This window comes from Silene latifolia, chromosome 11 (assembly GCF_048544455.1).
Source record: "Silene latifolia isolate original U9 population chromosome 11, ASM4854445v1, whole genome shotgun sequence".
Taxonomy (NCBI): Eukaryota; Viridiplantae; Streptophyta; class Magnoliopsida; order Caryophyllales; family Caryophyllaceae; genus Silene; species Silene latifolia.
In genome coordinates, this window is record NC_133536.1 from 151,769,088 (window position 1) to 151,790,082 (window position 20,995).

General features: G+C 32.4%; 1 protein-coding gene and 1 non-coding gene across 2 annotated transcripts; one reads left to right on the top strand and one right to left on the bottom strand.

Moving 5' to 3' along the window:
• Positions 1 to 358: 358 nt before the first annotated feature.
• LOC141615879 (small nucleolar RNA R71) lies at positions 359 to 464 on the top strand. The gene has a single exon (XR_012530268.1). It is a non-coding gene; the product is annotated as a small nucleolar RNA R71 (small nucleolar RNA).
• A 5,467-nt stretch (positions 465 to 5,931) lies between these two features.
• Positions 5,932 to 8,418, bottom strand: LOC141614156 (protein FAR1-RELATED SEQUENCE 5-like). The gene is made up of 2 exons (XM_074432913.1): positions 7,475 to 8,418; positions 5,932 to 6,283 (listed from the first exon to the last, which is right to left on the bottom strand). The coding sequence occupies exons 1-2, from the start codon at positions 8,416 to 8,418 to the stop codon at positions 5,932 to 5,934; spliced, it is 1,296 nt and encodes a 431-aa protein (XP_074289014.1).
• Between the last annotated feature and the right edge of the window lie 12,577 nt (positions 8,419 to 20,995).

Consider the following 20,995-nt stretch of genomic DNA (forward strand, 5'->3'; position numbering starts at 1 on the left):
ACAGCCAACAACAGTGTGACCGTCGTTGCTCCCACACCTCTCACATGTGAAAGTCTCCCCTCTAGTAAGCAAATGAACCATCTGAGGCTCCCCAGCAGAATGCAGCTCCAACTTATCAAACCTAGCATTTATGGCTTCCAGCTGAGCCACAACCTGCTTATCGACTGCATGAACTATTCTAATACCATCCCTCGGGTTTCCATACTCAGCACAGTGGTTCGCCATCTCTTTAATAAGGGTCCATCCCTCATCATCGTCAGTGTTCTCTTGGAATCTTCCATTAGATGATGCATCAAGTATGGCTCTGTGATCATCGTACAACCCATTGTAGAACTGGTTGGACAGAAACCATGGATTAAAACCATGGTGAGGAAGAGACCTCACCAACTTCTTGAAACGGGACCATGCTTCATAGAAAGTCTCATCAGGTGCCTGCTTGAAACTTGTGATCTTTGCCCTCAGCTGATTGGTGCGCTGTGGAGGGAAATATCTCTTATAAAAAGCAAGAGCAAGGGTCTCCCAGTCTCTGACCCCCGCGGCCGTACGGTCCAAATCAGTCAGCCACTCCCTGGCTGAATCAGTCAAAGAAAAAGGAAACTACACCTCCTTAATCTTGTCTTGGGTTACCCCTTTGTGGCGGGGATAGTAGAACAGTAGTCTGTAAAGACCTCCATATGCTTCCTCGGGTCTTCACCTGCCACACCTCTAAAGAGATTTCTCTCCACCAGATTGATATAGGAAGGACAGATGTCAAATGTATTCCCATCCTCAGTCTGGAGATTGAAACCCTTTGGAATTGATGATGCTTTAGGCTCCGAATGACTAGCAATGTTTGGCATCTTTACTGGTTGGCTTACAGAACTGGAAGTATCTTCTTCAAAAGATGGATTTTCTGTCAAAAGGAAATGTTGAAGCTCTGGTTCGAAAGTACTCAAGTCTTCCTTTCGTGATTCTCTTTGCAGACGGAGTATATGCCTCGAATGGTCTTTCGCTCGAGAATCGAATCAAAACTAACTCAAATCATCCGACACGGGCATACACAACACTGAAAGAAAATAAATAAGAACTGCCTCAAGGAATAAAATTCCCTGAGACGGATAAAATAAACGAAACAAAGACAGATAGGGCAATTGCCTCCCCGGCAACGGCGCCAAAATTTGATAGAGCTGTCGTATACCTATCAAAAATAACTAACTAAACTAACTATATAGCTAGTTGAAGCCAGGTCGATCTCCTCAGGGAGGCAAGATATCTATAAAAGTCCGTCTATTTGGTCACAAATGGGGGTGTTTATAATTAGATTTCTAAACTAAACAGGGTTAAAGGAAGAGAAATAAAGAAAGAGCAGTAAAGGCAGAAAAAGAGTGATAAACTATCAATAAAGAGGGGACATGTCAGGATTTCGGTACACTACGGTAGTCCAATGACTCAACTGTAAACAACTTAGATGAATTACTGCGAGAAGTATATGGAAAGGTCCTTCCGGTCCACTTTCTACCGTAGACTCCCACTAACTTAACTTCCGTCCTCGTCAGGGTAGTCTACTGTTCATAGCAGGTCTATTTAGTCCAATCTTCCGATCCAGGATTAAATTTAACCATATTAAAAGGGTGACTCAGAAGCGTGCACTCGACTAAGTCGGTAAATATAGTTATATTGCTATGGGGACAAAATCTCACAATTAATTCATCCAACCTATTTACTACATCGTCACTTTTCTACCGTAGATCCCCTAATCCTAACATGAAACAGAGTAGTTACTCATGCTATTAATGTTGGAAAAGGCTACTCATACACGAGGTGTATGAAAATCTCATACACGACCAATTAAATTGAGCCATGTGGCTAACTAGAGTGAATCATATGTAGTTAATTTAGGGTTATATTAGTAATTACACATATGTAGTTAACTTGCTAACCACATGTAGTTAACTATATTTAGGGTAATTTTTAATTTCCTTTGTTTGACATATTTTGATTTATTATTATTATTTTTATTGTTATTAGTATTATTATTGTTTTTAACGTTTTTTTGTATTATTATTATTATTATTATTTTTATTGTTATTAGTATTATTATTGTTTTTAACGTTTTTTTGTATTATTATTATTATTTATTTTTGTCCTCTTAATCAATCAATTTTGTTTTTCAAATCGTATTCGTAAGCAATAAAAATTCATAATAAAAATCAAATGAACCCTAATTTCATAACATTAATCATAACCTAATTCAATTCTATTAAGTAATAAAAATCGTATCAAATTGATGAACTTAATTCTATGAATCGAATAGCCTTATTCTTAACCATTTAAAATCGATTTATGGGAAAAAGGGGGAAGTTTTTGATGAACCCTAATTCAGTTGAAGAACCCTAATTCATATGATCAAAATCAAATTTTATTAATCAAATGGTAATCCTTATCAATAAAAATCGAATTAACCTTAGCATTGCAGTAATTATTACTCATTTAAAATCGAATTGGGGATGAATGGGAAATTTTTTGATGAACCCTAATTCAGTTGAAGAACCCTAATTCATATGATCAAAATCAAATTTTATTAATCAAATAGTAATCCTTATCAATAAAAATCGAATTAACCCTAGCATTGGAGCAATTATTAATCATTTAAAATCGAATTGGGGAAGAAGGGGAAATTTTTTGATGAACCCTAATCCATTAATTGAATAACTCTAATTAAGGCATAAAAGGGCAAAAAAAAAGTTGTTGTGAAGAATCGAACACGGGTTGGCATTAGTAGCAATTAGATTTTTGTAAAGAGACTAGTAACCAACTAAGCTAGGGGTATCAGCACATACATTCACTGATTACAATTCATTATATTATGAATCTATTTCTTTAATTCATTAAACCTTAATGTACTCTAATTCGAATAATTGCCTTATTTAAAATTCCGTTTTTAAACTCTTAATACTTTCCTTATTTTTAAAATATTCGTAGCTTGATTTTAGGCAATAAATTTCTTAAATTATAAAATTGCCTTATTTAAACAATTTTGGTTTCATTTGATAAAATATCTTTATTTTTTAAATATTCTTAAGCTTGATTTTAGGCACTAAATTTCTTAAATATATAAATTGCCTTTTTTAAAGATTTTCGGTTTCATTTGATATTTTATCTTTTCTTTTTAAAATATTCTTAACTTGATTTTAGGCAATAAATTTCTTAAATATATAAATTGCCTTTTTTAAAGATTTTCGGTTTCATTTGATATTTTATCTTTTCTTTTTAAAATATTCTTAGCTTGATTTTAGGCAATAAATTTCTTAAATATATAAATTGCCTTTTTTAAAGATTTTCGGTTTTATTTGATATTTTATCTTTTCTTTTTAAAATATTCTTAGCTTGATTTTAAGCAATGAATTTCCTAAATTTAAAAATTGCCTTAATTATAAAATTTCGTTTTTATTTCATAAAATATCTTTTGTTTTTTAAAAAAATATTGTTAACTTGATCTTAGGAATATTATTTTTTTTTGAGAGATTTTGGGATTATTTATTTTTTGGATTAGATTTAGGCTAAGTCAAGAAAACCCGTGTTCGAATCCGTATAGCCACAACTTTGTTTTTTTTTTTCTTAATCCCCTAATTATTTCGATTAATTGCTAAAATACCTCAACTAGGGTTCGAATCCGCAGGCTAGTTTTTCTTCAAATTTGGCTAATTGATTTTCTAATTGTAAATTATGAGTTACTCTAATTCAGAACTGGTCATTAGGGTTTGTAAAAAAAAAAACCAATAATGCAAAAGAATATAACTAAATAAGATATAATTTATTGGAATAAAATGAAACGATTACACGAAATGTAAATTGAAACTAAAAACCGTGGTAATTAGACTTGAAAAATATAAAACAAAATGCTAAAAATTAACTAAGCACCGAAATTGTAGGCGCCTTATCTTTGTTTCCAACCAAACCATATCTTCCTCTCGACCTCCATTGAGGACTCGTTGGAGGGGGAGTAGTAGGGGCATCAAAATTATCGTCCCCTCCTTCAACCCGAACGAGTACATCATCGGGAACCGGCATTGGTAGGTACTCACGTTGCCCCACTTGGCGCCATTTCAGGTGTTCATCGGGTAGGAACGCCGAATATTTGGCATTGAACTCTTCTTCATATATGTATTCTATGGTTTTACACCGAGCACGGGCTATAGCATCCTCAATTTTACTTTTGTCTTTGACAACGTCTAACATTTCCCTTACAAACATCCTTGTCTCCAACAAATCCCTAGCATGAGCCTTCCTTTCCATCACAATCTCTCTATTTAACATTGCATATTGAATTTGATTAGCCATGACAGTAGGTTAAAAATTTTTGATTTAATGGAACGAGTTTTATTTTTCTTATGAATTTGATTTGGGAATGGAGGTAACATCTAGCAATTAGGGTTATTTATATAGGGTCCAATTGAAATGTTTCCCTCCAAAATTTTCCCTCCTTTTTTTCCCGCCATTATTTCCCACCAAATCACGTTGATCCTATTATTTAGGATATTGAAATTGAATATTATTAAAAAAAATATTAAAAGTAGATATGATAGAAATAATTAGAATTTAATAATTATATATAAGATAATATAATATTGCGTGAATCAAGTTAAAAGGGAGATAGAATATTGCGTGAATGAAATTAAAAAGGAAAATATATGTTACTATTTCAATAACCCTAAATTCGTTTTAGTATATATTGAAAATTAATTGTTTAGTAATCGTGCTGATACCCCTTGCTCAACTGGTTTCTAATAGTCATGCATTCATAGGTGACCCGTGTTCGATTCCCCATAAAAGCAATTTTTTTTTCATCAAAATTTAATTTAATTGGCGCAAAATGAGTAATTGAAATTTAAACTAAGTTAGAAATGTTGAATTTAATACAATTGGCGCAAAACTGAATATAGGGTTTAGGGTTTTAGAATATATGGTTTAGGGTTTAGAATATAGGGTTTAGGGTTTCTAAGTTTACAACCCTCCTTACTATCGACATTTTATGTAATTAGGTACTAAATAGTTCCGATTATAGCTTACTATCGACATTTTATGTAATTACGTACTAAATAGTTCCGATTATAGCTTACTATCGACATTTTATGTAATTAGGTACTAACTAGTTCCGATTGTAGCTTACTATCGACATTTTATGTAATTAGGTACTAAATAGTTCCGATTATAGCTTACTATCGACATTTTATGTAATTAGGCACTAACTAGTTCCGATTATAGCTTATTATCGACATTTTATGTAATTAGGTACTAACTAGTTCCGATTATAGCTTACTATCGACATTTTATGTAATTAGGTACTAAATAGTTCCGATTATAGCTTACTATCGACATTTTATGTAATTAGGTACTAACTAGTTCCGATTGTAGCTTACTATCGACATTTTATGTAATTAGGTACTAAATTGTTCCGATTATAGCTTACTATCGACATTTTATGTAATTAGGTACTAACTAGTTCCGATTATAGCTTATTATCGACATTTTATGTAATTAGGTACTAACTAGTTCTGATTATAGCTTACTATCGACATTTTATGTAATTAGGTACTAAATAGTTCCGATTGTAGCTTACTATCGACATTTTATGTAATTAGGTACTAAATAGTTCCGATTGTAGCTTACTATCGACATTTTATGTAATTAGGGTTTAGGGTTCAATTTAATTCCGATCATTATAACTACGATTTGATTTTAATGTACATAGCTATCAAAGAATTTGAACAGAGTAGTTTCAACATTGACATAAGTCTTGAAAAATCGGTTCGTCTGTTCACTTCTTTGCGTAGATGACATACCTACACAAAAGATGTCCCTCCAATACAATGGCGCCCACGAATGTCGGTTTTGAAAAGAGTCTATGATCCAACCATTTTCGTGAAGACCATACTTAGCTACAAAAAGATGTCATGCCTCCTCAAAGTCATCGCTATCTGCACTATCGTCAATAATTTTCCAAAGGTCAACAATAATTTCTTGATACCTGACAAAACTTCCCAAGTTCTTTGTTGCGTTAACCATTATGTGCCACGGACACAAACGGTGATGAGTATTAGTAAATACGTCCTTCACAGCCTTACCAATTCCCTTGCATTGATCCGTGAGTATAACCGATGGAGCTCTACCCATACAATCTAACCATTTCCTAAACACCAAAGTGAAGCTTTCCGCATCTTCATGTGAAATCAAAGCGGCAGCAAGCACAACAGAACTGCCGTGATGATTTACGCCAACAAATGGAGTAAAGGGCATTTTGTACCTATAATTAAAACATAAGATAAGTATAATTAAAACATACGCCAACAGAACCCTAGCTAATTGATTAATTTCTAAAGCTATTTATTTCAAAATCAATTGAATTGCCCAATTTCTAAACCCTACTGATTTCGAAAATTAACAAAACTATTGATTTCGAAAATTAGTAAAGCTATTGATTTCGAATTAGTTAAGCTAATTATTTCGAATGACTAAAATTATTTCGAAAATAAATAAAATATTTTCGAAAATCAAATTATTTAAGCTACTGATTTCGAAAATTGCATTAATTATTTCCAATTACTAAAATGCCCTAATTATTCAAAAAAGCACAATAATAATTTCTAAAGAAGCAAACCCTAGCTAATTGATTAATTTCTAAAGCTATTTATTTCAAAATCAATTGAATTGCCCAATTTCTAAACCCTACTGATTTCGAAAATTAACAAAACTATTGATTTCGAAAATTAGTAAAGCTATTGATTTCGAATTAGTTAAGCTAATTATTTCGAATGACTAAAATTATTTCGAAAATAAATAAAATATTTTCGAAAATCAAATTATTTAAGCTACTGATTTCGAAAATTGCATTAATTATTTTCAATTACTAAAATGCCCTAATTATTCAAAAAAGCACAATAATAATTTCTAAAGAAGCAAACCCTAGCTAATTGATTAATTTCTAAAGCTATTTATTTCAAAATCAATTGAATTGCCCAATTTCTAAACCCTACTGATTTCGAAAATTAACAAAACTATTGATTTCGAAAATTAGTAAAGTTATTGATTTCGAATTAGTTAAGCTAATTATTTCGAATTACTAAAATTATTTCGAAAATAAATAAAATATTTTCGAAAATCAAATTATTTAAGCTACTGATTTCGAAAATTGCATTAATTATTTCCAATTACTAAAATGCCCTAATTATTCAAAAAAGCACAATAATAATTTCTAAAGAAGCAAACCCTAGCTAATTGATTAATTTCTAAAGCTATTTATTTCAAAATCAATTGAATTGCCCAATTTCTAAACCCTACTGATTTCGAAAATTAACAAAACTACTGATTTCAAAAATTAGTAAAGCTATTGATTTCGAATTAGTTAAGCTAATTATTTCGAATTACTAAAATTATTTCGAAAATAAATAAAATATTATCTTAAATCAAATTTGATAAATTACGTAAATTTGGTCACCTGTTAACACAAAATGTAGCATCGTAAGAAAATACATCACCAAATGCCTTTGTCATTCCTCTACAACGTCCGTCAGCCCAAAACACATTTAGTAGCTTGCCTTCAAAATCCGTGTGAATGGCGTAGTAAAAATCTGGATCCACTTCCTTAAGTTGTATAAATCTAGCCTCCAAAGCCGCTGCATCCCCGTTAATTCTACTACGTCTTCGTTCTTGATTAAGAAAATTCCGTATGTCACGCTTGTTGATTTTTAAATTTTCATGCCCACCCGCTTCTCTAACGAGAATTTGGAAGTTATTGGCAATAGAAACACCGGCAGCGTCGTTCAATAAGGCCCGTCTTTTGAAATATTCGTCAAACATCCGGTAACTTACCATGTGATGAGTATTTTGACGTTTTAAAACGTGATTGTGTTCCAACGAACACGCACCGATTACAACACAATCGTTTTGTAACGATGCTTCTATTGCAAATTTGCATTTCTCAAAATTTGCAATGTCTTTAAACCCGTTTTTTTTGTTCGGATTGGCCCCCATTGTGCAACATAATCTAATTCGCTTCATCATATAGAAACGAGGTTGCTTCTTCCCCATACCATTGCGCTTGACACCTCTTTCCTGGTACATCTTCACTAGTTCAGTACACCTACAAAAAAGTTGAAAGGCGTTTTTATACGCATATAGGTACGCAAACGCAGCAAACTCGTCACCATTCACGAAAGTCATTCCTCTGGTTGGAGTATTAACTTCTAACGAATCGCCATTACCGCCCGTGTTTAACATATTTCCGACCTTTTCAACCCATCCTCCTTCAACAATTGCAGGACCATCGTCAATATCGTATGGGTTGGCAACATCGTTACTAACATCATCATCGATAATAACGACATCACTACTTGATTCATTGTTTTGTTCTTCCCAAGGAACATTCAAATCAAAATCCATTTTAGTGTAAGTTTTTTTTTTCGATCAAATTAAAGCAATTTGATCATCAAAACGTGAAATTTCTTATAAACTGATTGATTTTTTTTTTTTAATATTCTACTGTTACTGCTACCATAAAAAAATATTGAAGATCTTTTCTAAAATTTCTCAACAATAAGATAAAATATTGAAAGATCTTTTCTAAAATCTCTCAACAATAAGATAAAATATTTAAATAAGGGTCCTGATTTTCGCAGTACACATTTTACTCAACTCAGTACAATGTTGACAATTATACCCCTTTCATTTCTTCCTCCATTTTCCCTCTCTAACTTCTCTCTATTGTGTTCTCTCTAATTTCAAACCTTCATCCTCCTCTAATTTTACAAATCCACTATTTCAAACCTTTCATTCCCCTATAATTTCAAGCCCTACTAGATCGCAGACGGTATAACACTCTATACTACATTACTAAATTACTACATACTACATACGACATACTGACATACATATAAACTATTTATGCCCAATCGAACGGAATTTTGTAATTGTTTTAATTTATGCATTACGCATTTACGCTGCACTGCATAGTACAATTGCACTAATGCCCTCTTGCCGCCCAGTGTATAGGGTGTACTACATCATTTCTTTGCTATTTTGATTTTTTTTTAAATGTACTACATATATAGATGCCTGTTGAACGGAATCCGGTGACCACCGATAGTCCTTATCGCGGGCGACATCCGACTACACCAATATCCCTATCATCCCACCAATTACCAATAATTAATTCGAACATAAATCCTAATTAAAAAAAAAATAAAAACCTATAACAAAGAGTCGATGTGTCAATTTGATTATTAGTAACGGATTAGTGAATAATTTGACAAAGGTTGAAGATTGCCAAGGATGTAACAATAGAGAGAAGGTAGAGAGAATTAGGTTGATATTTTTTAGTCAAGGGTAGATAAATGGAAAGTTTGATGTAAAATGTACTGAGATGAGTAAAAAGTGTACTGCGAAAATAAATTACGTTAAATAAATATTCCACAAATCAATCAAAAATCTTTTCTAATAAGGAAATGTGAAATTCAAAATTTAAAATAAGGTAATTTGTAAATGAGGTAGTTTTTAAAATAAGGAAGTTTTAAAAATCGTGGAAACAATTATCTTGATTAAACGGTTTAAAACCGAATTAGGGTTTACTTTTAACAATATAATGAATTGAAATGGGTACTTTGACGTGCTGATACCCCTAGGTTAGATGGTTACTACACTCTTTGCAAACAATAGCCCTCTACTAGCAACAACCCGTGCTCGAATCTCCTTACCAGCAAATTTTTTTGCTTTTTTTTTTCGGTTTCTCAAGTTAGGGTTACTTCATTTCGATTTTGATTTTTTTTTTCATTTTTTTCGATTAATCATTTCATAAACATTTTCATTTTGATTTTGATTAAGGCAAAATATTTATCTACAATTTCATTACGAAATCGATTAATCAATTTGGGTTTATTGCATTAGGGTTCATCAATTATATGAATTGGAAATTTTCAATTAAAGTTGATTAATTGAATTTTGACGATTACAATTAGGGTTCATCAATAATATGAAATCGAAATTTACAATTAGGGTTTTCATCAATTTGATAAATGAAATCGAAAATTGGAATTCGATTTGATTATTGAAATCGAAATTGGGAATTAGGGTATTCATCAATTTGATTAATAAATTAAATTAGGGTTTGATTAATTGAATTCAATTTGGGTTTATTGCATTAGGGTTCATCAATTATATGAATTGGAAATTTTCAATTACAGTTGATTAATTGAATTTTGACGATTACAATTAGAGTTCATCAATTATATGAAATCGAAATTTACAATTAGGGTTTTCATCAATTTGATAAATGAAATCGAAAATTTGAATTCGATTTGATTATTGAATACGAAATTGGGAATTAGGGTTTTCATCAATTTGATTACTAAATTAAATTAGGTTTGATTAATTGAATTCAATTTTTATCTATTTTATTTTATTGTTTTTAAAAAATCGATTTTCCTAATTATAAAAGCTAAATAACAAAAAAAATATAAATAATAACATAAATTTAAGTAATTAAAAGAAATTAAAGAAAGTCAAAGCAAATTAAAAAACTTCCATAAAAACGGTTAACTACTATAGTTAACTTATTAACCCAATATGTTAAATTACTAATATAACCTTATTCTAACCTCTACAAGTTAACTCTAGTTTGCCAATGTGGCGCATTTTCATTGGTCGTGTATGAAAAAACTCATACACCTCGTGTATGAGTATCATCTTTCATTAATGTTATCAAAACTAATAACAATGAATGAACTAACAATAAACATAATGAATCGATAATTAAATTGAATAAAAGTAATTAGGGCAGAAAGTAAAAGGAACAAAACAGCAATTAAAATAAATGAAAGAGAGATTAATATTAAAAAGGGAGAAAGAGATTATAATCGCAAGAATCTGGCGTAAAGAACAAACAAATCCGAGCTAAATAACCCCGAAAACAAAGTTACAGTGAAGGAAAAAGAGAAGCGCAGTCTTTACTGTGGAAGATGAATGATAGAAAAAACTTGGATAATGAAAAGAATAGATGATAATGACCTAGCTAATGTACGTTTAAATAGAAAATATGTTAAGTCCAATAACTAAAACAAGTTCACGGGCTAATTAAAGCCCACGCAAGCCAAAACCACTCGATCGAGTACTTTGAAACCACTCGATCGAGCATTTCTCCAAAATATCTACTCGATCGAGTAGAATTGTTACTCGATCGAGTAACCTCAATTTCCAGCTCTTCTTGATCGAGTATAAAACTACTCGATCGACCAAATCCAGCTATAGAAACCACTCGATCGAGTGATAAAAAAACATGATCGAGTATTCTTCCTTCAAATCAGCTCAAGCTCGTGACCGACTGCCTCGTCGACCGTTCCTTCACGCATCCCAATGCAAAATCTCGCTCTGAAAAATCCCGTCTCCTCAAAATGCATGCAAAAAGGACGAAAATGGTATGATTCCACTACTTTCGCATTCTTTTCTACAAAACGAACCAAAGTAGCCAATTCGGGGGCAAAATGCAATATAAACAGTACGAAAGTACATAGAAATACGTGCTAAAATAAGCAAAAAAGACTATACAAAATGCACGTATCAAATCTCCCCAAACCGAACCTTTACTCGTCCTCGAGTAAACTAAAATGCAACTAATAGAACGGAAATGAAAACTCAGGGCTATCTTAACTTGTCTACTTGAACCAATTTAATGCAACAAAAATTAACAGTCATAGCTAAGCAGTCAATACGCAAACGAGTTATAAGCTGTTCAGAAATATAGCCAATCTATCGACCTTGCAAGACCAACAAAATCAGACTCTCTCGTGGTCTCTCTTGTCTCATGAAGCAAAGCGTGGATGTTATATGTAAAAGAGAGAAGGAAAAACAGTCACTCACCTAACTGCAACCTACATAGCATGCATGCAACAAAAATGAAAGACGATTCAAGTACTAATGCACACACTCCAACCATTAATGTCCGTCATAGCCGAGTGCATTTGAATAATCAAAACAAAAGTAATGATTATTAAGTACAATAGTGTTATAAACGACATGAAAAGGTTGAAAATGTTGGAGCTTTGTCCTCCACAATAATGCATGGTAATATTATTAAATCTCATTAAGGAATATGCATGGGATAATCATTAGCAATACTAGTCAGCTGATCAACGTATATCGGCAACGGTTGGCCAACTAGGGTTTGACGTTACTGTCGTGAGACGGCGGTGTTCAGCTGATCCCTTTCGGTCACATCTAAAGGAACGAGCCCCAACACGAAAGCTAATTAATTGTATGAGATACAGTTTAAATTAGTCCCTTGATAAAATGACTAAAAGGTTAGTCGATCAAATTGATTTAGAGAGATATCGAGTTGTAAACTCGAGGTGCGGAAATTATTATTTAATTATGCGATAATTGAATAAATAATTATTTGAGACGGGAATTAATGATTAAGCAGTTAATTATTAAATTAGTACTAATTGACTAATATGATTAGTATTGGTACGTAAAATATATGTGTAGCGGTACACGTATATTTACGGAGTGTTTTAGACGATATTAATCGGGAAGTATTTAAACATAGTACGATGTTTAAATAAGATTTACACGTATTTGTGCGACAAATATTAGAACCAAAATGGACCCGTAAATGGGCAAGTGGACCGTGTAAATGAAGTTAGTGAATGATTATAATCATTTCACTTTTACTTGTTTTTCTTCCATAAGTTGTCATACTATCTTTGTGCATGTGACAAAAGATTGGACAATATTAAAACAAGTTGACTCCTTCACTCCATTAATTCCACCCGCCACTTCCTCCATAATAAGACGAAATTGTTGTTCATTTTTCTACACTTCACTTGTACACTTTTGCATGTGAAAAATAATTGGTCTATCTCTCTAAAAATCATAAGCATCATTTTTACTAAGATTGTTAGTAAAACAAAATAAATGGTACTTACTAAGATTGGTCTATCTCTCTAAACGACATGAAAAGGTTGAAAATAACAAAATAATTGGTCTATCTCTCTAAAAATCATAAGCATCATTTTTACTAAGATTGTTAGTAAAACAAAATAACAACAATAATAATAAATAATATTATTATTAACATTATTAACATTATTATTCATTTTAACAACAACAACAACAATATTATTCATTTTAATAATAATATTCATAATAATAATAATAATAAATAAATTATTAATAACATTATTATTAACACTATTATTAAATATAATAATAATAATAATAATAATAATAATAATAAAGAATAATATTAAAAAAAATAGTATTATTGATAACAAAATTAATAATAACTATTAAATTTAAGATGAGTAAGGCTGAAATGAGCTGAACTTAATGGAGCCGAATCAATCGAATCAATGGAGCCGAGCCAATCAATCGAATGGAGCCAATCGAATCGAGCCGAATCGAATGGAGCCGAATCAATCGAATCGAGCTGAATCAATCTGAATCGAATCGAGCTGAATCAAGTAGGCTGAAAATAAGCCAGAAAGAACAGGGCCTTAGTATTATTTACATAATATTCAAGGGTTATATGGTTAATTTCTTGTTAAAATTAATCATATGAGTTAGAGGTTTGTTCTTGGGTGCAACTTAAAGGAGCTCTTCTAATTTGAAGATTGGATGATCTTGCCATTCTTAATAGCTCAAGAACAACCAATATGGGTGATCTTGGTTGTGCCCAATACTACCATTTCTCAATGTAAGGAAATTGTTTTTCCTTAAACTTTCATTTTTATGCTTTTATATTGCATGCATGTTACATAGATCACTAAATGAACATATTATGAGATAATTTGTTTTTAATTAGAGATTCTAATTAGGATCTATGATCTTTCAAGTGGTATCAGAGCTCAGGCTTGTAATTTGCATGTTGATTTTAAGCATATTAGTGAATTATGAGATAATTTATAAAAACTCAAAAATTGTGTTAGAAGAGGTTTTAGCACGAAATTTTTGGGACATGCATACCTACTGATCTCAAAAGGTTTGTGGTATTTTTTGGTGATTTTTGAAGTTATTTTGCTATTTTTAATGTTTTTTGATAGAAAACCGAGTCAAAATGCCGTATTTTAGTTAAAAATTGTCTAAAAATAGTTAAAAGTTGATTCGGTGCTTGGCGTTTTTATGGTATTTCATGCATGTTTTCTACTGATTGTATGCAATAATTTGAAGGTTGGTTCGAATTTTTTGCATGTTTATGGAGTTTATGAGACAAAAGTCGATAAAAGTCAAATTAACTAATCATAATTTCGAAACAATTTATTCTGCTCTTGATAAATTTATGTACATTTAAAAAAAAAATAAATATTAAAAGTGATTTTGCATGTGTGTTTTCACTTTGTTTTGATGTTTATTGGTTTTAGTTGTTAAAAACCGATAAATATCGATCTTTCTCTTTATAAAATTTATCCGAACTTTTTGGGCAATTTTTCTGATATTTTGGTGTTCTTGGAAGTGTTCCAGAATACTAAAAATTTTTGTTTCAATTTTTTGGGTAATGTTTCAATTATTTTGGATTTTTACTTAAATATTATGATTTTATCGACTAAATTAGCAAAATATCACCAAATCACACTAATTATTCATCATAAAATTAGTGAGGACAAATTTTGAGGTTCAAAACAGTTTGGACAATTAGTTTGGACTTAAATGAGATTTAAGAGTTGATTATTGATTTTTACATGTTAAAAATCGATTAAATCCACAAAACCCGAGATGGATACCAACGATTGATGGATAGGGCGATTTTGGCATCATTTTACAGCATTTTAAGCATATTTATTTAAGTTGAATGAATGATTGTCATTTATTTAAAGTATTTATCTTGTTGTACCTAGTATGACCTAGTTTAATTTTAATCGTTATTACCCGAAATGAATGGGAATATCGATTTGTTTGTAATTAAATACGATCTCGTATCGTCGGTTTGTAATTAATTAATAGTTTTTTTATTTTATTAATTAATGTATAATAAGAATAGCTATGTAATTCAATTGTAATAGTTATTCTTAGCGGCGTTTCCAAAAGACGGATTACATCGAGACGGAGTCTATTTTTGGAAGGTGTTCCAAATCCCACAAGAAGGAGCCACTTCTGGAATGAAGAGGCAAGGGACCAAGGAGTTGGTTTCCGAAATGTAAGGACTAGTTTTTATTAACTAGGTGGCCATACTAGGATTTATTCATATGCTTACTTGTTTGCTTGTTTTATTTTCGTGCATGCCAAAATCGCCATTCACATGCATTTTATTTTCGCGTTTGTCAATTCACGTCATTTACATTCGCCAACTTAGTTCACTTATAGGGAATTTATGACTAAATTGACAAGATCTCTCACATAACTAAAATTGAGATTAGCCTTACCAATTAGTAACACCTATGAATTTCTTGTTCATTAGAGCCCCGCTCGCCCAAGCGGGGTGTTCTCTTTTTACCTTGAGTAAGTAGGGTGGTCAGCGGTTATCACACGCCAAAATTGGTTGGACTCAACGGGATATAAGACGGTCTTGTGTTCTGGGGCTAGTAGATGGATTTAAGGAAATTCGTCGACCAAGAGTTCTAGAGGTAGAATTAGTCAACGTGACTTACCGAATTTACACAATTATGGGATGTTTCGCCCAAGCGATGCTCATTTTTGTTTAAGATTTGGGTCTTGGAATCATTTATATAATTTAGTGGGAGATCATTATATAAATGTTAAAACTTGTTGAACATGTTTTCACAAGTATTTTTAAAAATATTGAATGTTAATTTTTCCTATTTTTCGTTCATTCTCATAAATGTATGACATCGCGCACTTCATCCTCCTTTCTCTTTTTATAATTATACTCGTTTCGTTCTTTCATAGGAAGCGGTTTCTTTGAAGGAATTCGGTAGCAATGATTGGTAACATGATTTACTAATTCACCTACATAAGCTTACAATGATTTTTGCGATTATTATACAACTTAACGTCCATACATAATAAAAAGGGGTTTTATGTTGCAAACTCATATTACGAGTTTAAAAGGAAGTCACATTTTATCAAGAGAGTCTTGATTTCGGAAGTGACACCTTCATTATGAAGATGACGTATTAGTTTTAATTACTCAAGAGTAATTCAAAAGTTTGCGAAAAGAGTTTTCAAAAACACAAATAATACTCCAATATAATACCGTCAAATGCCTAAATTCAATAAAAGCCAAATCGATTGTTTATGCGCTAAAGAATTTAGGCATATGATGACAATTGAACGGTTAGGTAGTCCAATTTCGCAAGAAGTTGAGATTTTGCCACATGGTTCACTCACTTTATAGTAATTCACTCTTACTAAGTGTATAAAATATCACAAATGACATGAAGAGAGGTCTTCATGAGATTCATTTTTGCTTGATTGAAGCAAAGAGGAATGTGAAAGTGAGTGGGAGTTAAGAAGTATCAACCCTAGATGTATGCGATAAGAACAAAGTTGAAAGAGACATCTACTCAATGGATAGGCTAGTTCCACTATCTTGGTATGAGATACCAAGTACGGGTCATTTCTTTGTAAATAAGTTTACATGAATTGATAAAACGTAAGACGTCTAGCATAGGACATTTTTGTATCGAAATGGTGTTAGAGTAGCAATGATTTCGATAGGGACAAATGCACCTAAATTTGGTTTTAAAAGAATGTAATCATCTATATTTATACATAGAAGGCATCACTCACGTGATTTAAAACAAAATGTTGTACCTACTCCTGTGATAACTTGGTGGTTGGTTTAGACCACTTAAGTTAGAGGAATTATACATTCTTCACGAAAACTAAATGTTATACTATCTTGTAGATTTTAAAGTCTCTAATCTGGTGAACCTAAATTGATCAAACCTCAAGTAAATTCCTTTACACGAATAAACGATAAGCACATCGAACAACCATTTGATTGTGAGTCTTATGGTATGTGTGCATGTATTATGTTTTTCTTTTGCAGAAAAGAAACACAATAGTGAGGTGATTGACCATATACATACGAATGCTTAAGGTCAATAGATGGTTATATATATATATATACTTCGTTACTTTTACCGTAATGTTAAGTAGATATGAAAACCTCATATCTATTTATTTAGACATAAAAGTAATTTTTGAAACGTGGAATAGTTTCAAAATGAAGTAGTAAACCAAAAGCACGTCAAGATCAAGATGTTGATCGGAAGTTTTAAAGTAATGACTTTGAAGATAAAATGGGTAATATCAAGTAATGATCTTGATAATCACTAAGAAGGTTGTGAACCAGTTCACATAATACCTTCTCCTTGGGACACCATAGAGTATGGTATAGTCAAGTATATAAACCGAACTTTATGAGATATAGTTTGAGGTTTTTCAGAATTTTGTAAGCAATTTTCTCACTAAAAGTTTAAAACCCGACTATGATAGCCTTAATGACTCCATATGAGATATGGATAGGGAGAGTGCCTAACTTGTCTTTTTATACATTTGGGATCATAAATGTTTATGTTCAGAACCAATTTGTGTATCTGTGAGGGTTATCCAAAATTAAACCACATGGTTTTTAGTCCTCCAAAACGAGAACAAAGAGTTTGTGGCTCATAATACTGTCTTTCTAGAAAGATTTTCATTTTCTGGAAGACAGAGTGGGAGAAATTTTGTACTTGCGGAAGTCCAAGACCCACAAACTGAGTACAATGCAAAAAGATGTTCTTTATTGTGGCTCAGTGGTTATAAGGAGATAATTTTGCGATAATATTGCGTTACTTTTCAAAAGTAACGAATCTTAAACCCTCATCAAAGGCTTTTCTATAGTATGAACTCTATGTGATGGCGTGTCACCATGCAATCCGAATTGATCTCCTTGCACACGATGTGATAAGGAAGGAAACACAAGATATTTTCGAGACTTGATTTAAGGTGAATACTTTGGTTGGTTACCTTGATCTTGTCGTAGAGGTTACATAAGATGTTTAAAATTTGGGTTTGTTATAGAGAGTTTTGTGATAATCCAAATGCCTTTATCAATTCGTATGTTCTTAGCAATATAGCTTCTCATGAGGATGAGATTCGGCAAATGAATAATGAAACTTTCTCCTTGGGATAATTTTTGTTGATGTTGTCAATACTAAGAAGCCTAGCATGCTTGAAAGATCCCTTTTGTGATCTATATACGTCAAAGAGTTGGAACTTTAGGTTCAATCATGTAGTCTATCAAAACGGTATTACTCTAGTGTCGAGATAACATGATGATACATGGAGTTTAGTGGGAGCTAAAGTTAGTTTCTTAGTATAAATATGTGCTTGACATATTAGTGACTAGAAATGTAGCTAAGGTGATGTTTCGTAGTCTAAATATGTGTTTGACATATTAGTGACTAGAAATATTCTCGGGTGAATACTTGAGAGTAGCATGGCGAATATTAATATCCGGATCTAATGAGATAGATCCCTATAGATATTGGCACTATAGTCAAGAGACTTATGTGATAAGATTCTTGACTCGTTCAAGTTGTTGAACAATTAATATGATGTCTTGTGCTTCCGCTGCAGGATCTATTAAATATGCTAAAAGCTTCTCTCGTCGGGACTTATCATGTTGAGAATATGAGAAGTTATTACCAATCATTTCCTAGTGAGTGTCACTAGATGATTATTAAGATCATCCTTGAGTACTTGAGAAGCACTGAGGATTTACTCTTGTAGTTTGGAGGAATTTATGAATTTTGTGTAAAAGGATTACACGGAAACATTCCTATGCTTATAAGATGTTATGAGCCTCATTAAGGAATGGTTAGCATGTAAGAGTGTTATGTGCATAAAGAATAATATGTATAAGAAGTTATACATATATGTATAAGAAGTTATACATGTATAATGAAGATATGTATGAGGAGTCATACATAAAAGATGTCATATGAAGAATGTGTATGTATAAGTGTTATACGTACAAATCATGAACGAAAAGCTATGTACATTACAGCATCCGATGTTGTAAAAGAGATAGTTGATAACCGGAATTTAATGGAACTAGAGTAGTTCCGTTAGCCGAATATCGTCTCCCGAGAGACTGTGAAAACAGTGGTAGTGTTTGACTGGCTTTAGAACCAGAGTCTAAAAACTTGTTTAGACATGTACTTAGAAAGGTTCTATGTGATGAAAAGATTGCATAGAACAAAGGAAAATAGCAATGGAAATTAGAGTGATGCAACTGTTGCTAATCCTCTAACCAAAGCCGTAGGCATAAGGTAGACATGATGGTTATGTCATCTCAATGTGATTGAGCATTATACTTTAATTGCTAAAGATCGTTATGTAAATATTGGATAGAGTATTGATATTTACATAAGTGATGATCGCATTCATTGTTAGAGTTTCTTTAAGAAATCAATTATTCAGTTTTACTGAAAACAAGAATACCTTGTTTATCCGAATTGGTTGTGGAGACAATGTTGAACCCCAATTCAAGTGAATAGGATGAACATTGTATTAGCCCCTAGTGACTTAATGAGGTGACGTCTCAGAGTGACTAGATTGTAAGACGATTGATGGTAGGTTCAGCACCATAAGGTCATAAGGATGACTAGTCGTTTACATAGGCAGACTGTGGGACACTTTGCCGGGCAGTGACATTAATAGAGTCCCTTAGATATATTACAGACGCCTGGTCGTGGCAGGGACTTCTAAGATGTTCCAATGAGTCGATTCTTTTGACTGGAGACTATTATCTGAGCAAGTGCAGTTTCCGAGTGACTTTGGTTTTTGTCCTAGGTCGTGCCGTGAAAGGAGGCCAAAAGGCATTTACTAGGTCATGGTGATCTGTATTGTGCAATAGGATAGATAGGGCAGACATGAATTGTCCACCCACGTTGGGTAACTATATCTCAAGGCCACTCGAGGAGTTAATGACTAGAAATGCGTGGTCACGCTCGGAAGTAATCTGTGAGAGATTTTTCCGGTCAGGTAGTCACACTCCCGATCGAGAAAACCACTCGCGATATGTTCTTGTGCAAGTGCGGCCTGAAAGACACCTTGCATTGAGTGGGAGATTGTTGTTAAAACGGACAAGAGAATCGATAATACACCCTTGTACAGTACAAGCAGGATATTGTTGGGATAAGGAGTTATCCACAAGTGTGTGTTATAGTCATCGCACAACTTGTCTCGGACAAGTGGGAGATTGTTGGAGCTTTGTCCTCCACAATAGTGCATGATAATATTATTAAATGTCATTAAGGAATATGCATGGGATATTCATTAGCAATACTAGTCAGCTGATCAACGTATATTGGTAACGGTTGGCCAACTAGGGTTTGACGTTACTGTCGTGAGACGGCGGTGTTCAGCTGATCCCTTTCGGTCACACCTAAAGGAACAAGCCCCAACACGAAAGCTAATTAACTGTATGAGATACAGTTTAAATTAGTCCCTTGATAAAATGACTAAAAGGTTAGTCGATCAAATTGATTTAGAGAGATATCGAGTTGTGAACTCGAGGTGCGGAAATTATTATTTAATTATGCGATAATTGGATAAATAATTATTTGAGACGGGAATTAATGATTAAGCAGTTAATTATTAAATTAGTACTAATTGACTAATGTGATTAGTATTGGTACGTAAAATATATGTGTAGCGGTACACGTATATTTACGGAGTGTTTTAGACGATATTAATCGGGAAGTATTTAAACATAGTACGATGTTTAAATAAAATTTACACGTATTTGTGCGATAAATATTAGAACCAAAATGGACCCTTAAATGGGCAAGTGGACCGTGTAAATGAAGTTAGTGGATGATTATAATCTTTTCACTTTTACTTGTTTTTCTTCCATAAGTTGTCATAACATCTTTGTGCATGTGACAAAAGATTGGACAAAATTAAAACAAGTTGACTCCTGCACTCCATTAATTCCACCCGCCACTTCCTCCATAATAAGACCAAATTGTTGTTCATTTTTCTACACTTCACTTGTACACTTTTGTATGTGAAAAAT